Raw genomic sequence first — 5,477 nt, 5'->3', positions numbered from 1 at the left:
AACGCGGGCAGCCCTGAACGGAAATCCTGTTATATCCCGGCAAGTCAGCTTCATGTGGAGGAGTAAAACCCTGAATGATAACATACACAATAAACACACACTGCCATAAACATTTTATTTCATTCATGACTGAATTTATTCCATGGGTGGACCTGTAATATTAAATATATATCACGTGACTAAACTATTTCGATACATGATCTTTATTTATCTAAGTAACCATCATTTTAACTTTAAGCATTCATAGCTTGTAGTGATGTACTCACATTGCCTTAAACAATGTGTTCAGAGATAAAATCCGGTGTGTAGAAAAGGTGCAATAATTCACACAAAATTGTGTGATTTTTTAAAAACATATCGTGGTTGCATATACCACGTACAGAGGTCGAATGCACAACTTTATACCGGCGTTATGTAACTTAAGAGGTGTGATATGTAACGTTCCGTTAATGATATAAAACAGACCTTATTAATATAAAATAAATCTAGAAACCGTTAAAACAAAGAAAGTGTGTAAATTTCGAATGAATCTCAGAAGTTAGACCGTTTTGAACTATTCAGGAACGCACCGAAAGAAAATTATCCAACAAAACTCTCATAAAATCCTGATATAGTAACTTTTAGTGATCAGCGCATATTCACTGAAGAGTTGCGTCCCCCTTAACCGGTGACGGTTCAAATTGAGAGCCTATACAATTTATTTCACCAAATAGTATTCTTTTTTTTCCTTAATTGTAAAGTATCATTTCCAAAAGTTTTCTTATACACTGTTCTTTTACTTTGTTTAATAGTAATTCAGGTTGTGACATGTACAAAAAGCATGAATATGTGTTATAAAACAAACATACAGGCGAAGCTATTCGGATTATGGGAGTGATTCAATATTTGTGACACCGTCTTGTCACAACATGTGGTGAAAGAAAACGTGTAAATTTGAACATTTTGTCGTGCTCGGTCTGGAGATCAGCTGAGAATGACGAGTGGGGAAGATGGTGGTGGTATTCCGAGTGAAATGAAAGAAAAGCTGGCATCCTTTGATTCAGCTTTGACCAGCCTGGAGACAGAGTTGAAGCCGCTTCTAGCGAAACCAAGAATGGAGTTCTTCGAAAAGGTGGCACTGAGAACGAGATATTAGGAGGCTTTGTATCTGTTAGCTGTTAATGTTATTATCATGTCGATGATCACTGAAATACAACCATCCCACAGTCACGAAGTTATCGATTTAGATACTAGACAGAAACCAACTGTAAAATAGGCCTAACTTGTCCTTCTTCAAGGTCTTGATTTCCAATCTAAACAACCATGGCTCTTATGGGTACTGTCGTATTTATCAATGCCCCCACAACGATTTTGTGTGGGTTTTTTTCTGTTTCTTTGTGTTTTCTGTGCAACATCGAGTATATAACAAATAATTTAATATGGCTAGTGTTTAGGTATAGTGTAAATATGGCAGTCTAACAATGAGAGGGTGGTATCTCACTCTGCTTGTTGTGACCAGTACAACACTGCAAGAAACAAGAAGAGATGACTGTGATCATGAGTTAGTTGACTGAATTATTTAGTGTTCATACGGTTCAGCCAAGAAATAAATGTAGTTTATTTTCATGCTGTGTGTCAGCCAATGAACATGAGGAATGAATGTATTTCAATAATTTGATTGTGAATGTTTCATGGGTTCATGGCTTTATAGCCAATATATTTTATGAATTAGGCCCCTAACCAGTATACACCGTTGTATCCCCAAGTCGCCCGTTTTCAAACCACTTAGCAATACATAACCACTTGCTTAATGACGTAATCAAGGCAGACGCTAAAAAGCCCACTGAAGACATCAAAGTGTTCGCCACCGGAGTTATGTTTCAAATAAAGCTACATTAGGAAAGGTTTTCAATAAGTAATGAAAACATACCTCAAAACTTATTTTTTCACAAATGCACATTTTAGTAAACTTGATCTGTTGGTAAATTTGGATCAGGACAATAAGTCCGAAATATTACATGACAGTTTATTGTGTGATGACCATGATCACTGTAACACAGTATTTGAAGTGGTGATGATACGTTTGCACCTACATTGTTTAGGCTGCAGAGTTTGCACTTTGCTGAAATCAGTGCCAACACTTTCAGTCTTTTGAGTCTGGGCTTAAAACTCATTTTTTCCAGCTGACTTCTTCTTCGTCTTATGCCAGTGACTCTCATGTTTCAGCTGGAGCCCCTGGACATGGGGAAGATGGACTTGGTGGCATCGTATGCAGTCAACTCATTGTTCTGGAGTAAGTTCCCCCTGCACAGTTTCCAGTTCACTTTGTACACTTCTTGCTACTCCTCATCACAGTCCTTCACAACACCAGACAATTCCAGTTAGACCCATCTCAGATAGTGTCATCAGCATGTTCAGACACTTCGAAGAATGACCTCAATTCTGATTAGTGTTTGGATTCAAATAAACATGATAAAGGATTAAACATGTCGAGAAGTCATCATTTTTACAAATCAAATGTTCAACATTAACACATATTATAGGATTGTTTAGGTCCTTTGGCAAAAATATGTAGCCAAAAGTCTGATGCTGTTCAGCGACAAGTAACAAATCTATCTGACAGTTGTGGGAAAATTCCTGCAGCCCGAAAGAAAAGTTACCAGCCATGGGCAGGTGGGCAGGCAGTTATTTCAGACACACCCACAGACTTGGACTATTGATTATAGTACTTTGTTCACTAAGTAATTCTGTGCTCCTGTTGTTGCAGTGTATCTGAATGTGTGTGGAGTCAACCCCAAAGACCATGCCATCAAGCAAGAGCTGGTAAGAAGGGATTTCTCAGTTTGCATTTCAAGAGTTGCCTCCCTGTAAGCTCTTCTCTAACTTGTAGAAAATCCGTTTTTAAAATAATGCAGTTTTACTGCCAGACACATCATCTCCAAATTTGTGGTACATACAATTTGAAAGTATATTGTGAAGGGTTTCCATTTACCATTGTATTGTGCTCCAGGAGCGTGTGCGTGGATACATGAACCGCGTGAAGGAGATTCAAGACAAAGCAAAGGCCCCAAAAGTTAATGCTGGAGCTGCTAAACGTATGGTGAAGAGTGCTCTTTGGCAGGCAGCACAGAAGAAGGTCGAGCAACAGGGTAGAGGTGAGACCAGTCACATGTTTTTGGCTAGTTACTTGGCTGGAGTAAAGCCAGTCATAGACTGGTCACAGTCACATAGCCTGTCACAGATTTGATTCACAATGGTGGGACCTACAAAAATAAGTCATTGGATATACCCAAACAGGCTTTAAGCAAAAGAATCATGAGTGTGAGTGAAATGAACTCAAAAGAAAAACTCCAAATCACACAATTAATTTGTGTAATACATCCCTAATGGTTCAACTGTGGTTAAACTTATCTGTGCCCTTACTCTACATATTTGTGGCGAGTAGAAGTTAATAAGGGCCAAAGCAGTGTTACATAAGTACTCTCTTCTATTCAGACGAGGAAGGACCTTCGCAGTCACGACATTCCCTTAATGCCCCTGGTGGGAGCAGGAAGAGGAAGTTGGATGACGTTCAGGAGACGAGGAAGGGGAGGAGAACCAGGTGACAGGATGCCAGTCAAGTGAATGTAGAGAAGATGGTGTACTTCGACATACTGCCAGCAGTATGCTCTAGGATGGGGATACACTGGTTTCCTGGGCTAGTTGTCCTATCTCACTCTTGAAATGCTGTGTATCCATTGGTGAGAACTTGACTCACATGGTCCTTGGCAAGTTCAAGACAACATGAATCACTGAATGTTGTGATAGTCCCTATCAAGACTCAGGGTGCAAGGACTGTATGTTGGATAAGTGTTGATGATGTCTAACAAGATGCAAAGTTATGTATTCAAATTATTGCTTGAAATCCTGATAAAATGCTTTTCCAGGAACATTGATTAAGGGAGTTGAAGCGTGTACCGCTGTTCAGTCAAGACACTGGGAAGGTCAAGCTGCTTATTTAGTGTGAACTTAGTTGAATCCTATTTCAGACATGAGACACACAGGTCACTGGTCACAGGTCCAACACAATAAAGCACCATTTAATTTTCAAAAGTATATATGAAGGTCAACTTGCATGTGTTGCAGATAAAAAAGTTATTAAATCTCATCACATAGAGCCAGGCCCTGCTGGGGGTTTAAAATACCATGGAAATATAGTTGAAATACTGTTAAAGACCAGACTTAAACCCCACAATAACATTACCCTATTTAAGAGAGCTGTTGACATAAAAGTGACATTTTTGGTCATGGTGAATACCACTAAAGGGATTTACCTGTGTTATTTATTTTGGGGTTCAGGGGACACACAATCTTCAATTGTAGGGGGCGGTCAGGTAGCCTAGTGGTTTAAGCGTTTGCTCATCACGCCGAAGACCCGGGTTCGATTCCCGACATGGGTACAATGTGTGAAGCCCATTACTGGTGTCCCCTGCCGTGATATTGCTAAAAGCGGCGTAAAAACCTCACTCACTCAATTGCAGGAGTCCCATGTTTAAGATTGGTGTTCCCAAGAAATGACAAATATTGAATATATCAATGTTGATTCAAATAAAGTAGCTTCTTGACTTGCTGGTTTTTATCATATTTAATATGTGATATCATATGGAAGTTTTCCTCATGTTTGTTTGCACTTATTATAAAAGATGTACTCAAACTCCCCCCCCCCCCCCCCCCCCCGAAATAACATTCACATCTAGTTTTGTCCTGCTTTGAAGCACACACTTCACCCCAATCAATACAGAGATAGTACTCTACCATCTGACCACAATTGATCCATGCAATCGGGATACGCTGACATGCATCAACCAAGTCAGCAAGCCTGACCACCCGATCCAGTTAGTCGCCTCTTACAAGCATAGTCGCCTTCTACGGCAAGAGACTGCCCGTGGTCTTGTGGTAGAGTGTCCGCCCAGAGAGTGGAAGGTCCGGGGTTCGATCCCCCGCCGCGTCATACCAAAAGATGGTACTTGTTGTTACCCTGTCTGGCGCTCGACATTAAGGGGGTAAAACAACGACTGGTCGGCTCGGGGTCAGTATACTGTGTCTAGTGGGGTATTCATGTTAAACTGCGGCATGATATCTCAGTCAGCTAGCACTATAAATCAGCATCAGTCCATACAAGTACAAGCAGACACACACACACGTGCATGCACATCGCTATATAAGTGCAATAATTTTGGACATGACGTTAAACCCCATTTCACCTCAACTCTACGGCAAGCATGGGTTGCTGAAGACCTATTCTACCTGAATGTATTAAGTGGTATCCAATTATTCATTCCTTAACATGCGTAAAAACTTGTGGTTGGGTTCTGTATATCTTTCCAATTTTGTGTGCGTTGGAAGCAGGATTTCCCATCCTGTGACTCCCAGCACTATCTAAAATGAGCATAAAGCTAATGTTGACAGACTACAGTGATGTATGTTCCTGGTACAAAACATGTAGGACAAACACTGTG

At 40.3% G+C, this 5,477-nt stretch overlaps 1 protein-coding gene across 1 annotated transcript; it reads left to right on the top strand.

Annotated features, from left to right (window-relative positions):
- The first annotated feature begins 763 nt into the window (after positions 1-763).
- On the top strand, positions 764-4,586 carry LOC124123373 (nuclear nucleic acid-binding protein C1D-like). The gene is made up of 5 exons (XM_046486604.2): positions 764-1,111; positions 2,206-2,272; positions 2,747-2,802; positions 2,990-3,134; positions 3,475-4,586. Exons 1-5 carry the CDS (start codon positions 974-976, stop codon positions 3,582-3,584), a joined length of 516 nt encoding a protein of 171 aa, XP_046342560.1. The 5' UTR covers positions 764-973; the 3' UTR covers positions 3,585-4,586.
- The last annotated feature ends 891 nt before the right edge of the window (positions 4,587-5,477 follow it).

This window comes from Haliotis rufescens, unplaced genomic scaffold, assembly GCF_023055435.1.
Source record: "Haliotis rufescens isolate VD_foot unplaced genomic scaffold, xgHalRufe1.0.p SCAF_3, whole genome shotgun sequence".
In the NCBI taxonomy this organism is placed as follows: Eukaryota; Metazoa; Mollusca; class Gastropoda; order Lepetellida; family Haliotidae; genus Haliotis; species Haliotis rufescens.
This window is presented reverse-complemented; position numbering and strand designations above follow the sequence as displayed.

Coding starts and splice junctions, on each gene's coding strand:
- LOC124123373 (XM_046486604.2), top strand. CDS start 974: ATGACGAGTGGGGAAGATGGTGGTGGTATTCCGAGTGAAATGAAAGAA. Junction 1,112..2,205: donor GAATGGAGTTCTTCGAAAAG/GTGGCACTGAGA, acceptor CTCATGTTTCAG/CTGGAGCCCCTGGACATGGG. Junction 3,135..3,474: donor GGTCGAGCAACAGGGTAGAG/GTGAGACCAGTC, acceptor TCTTCTATTCAG/ACGAGGAAGGACCTTCGCAG.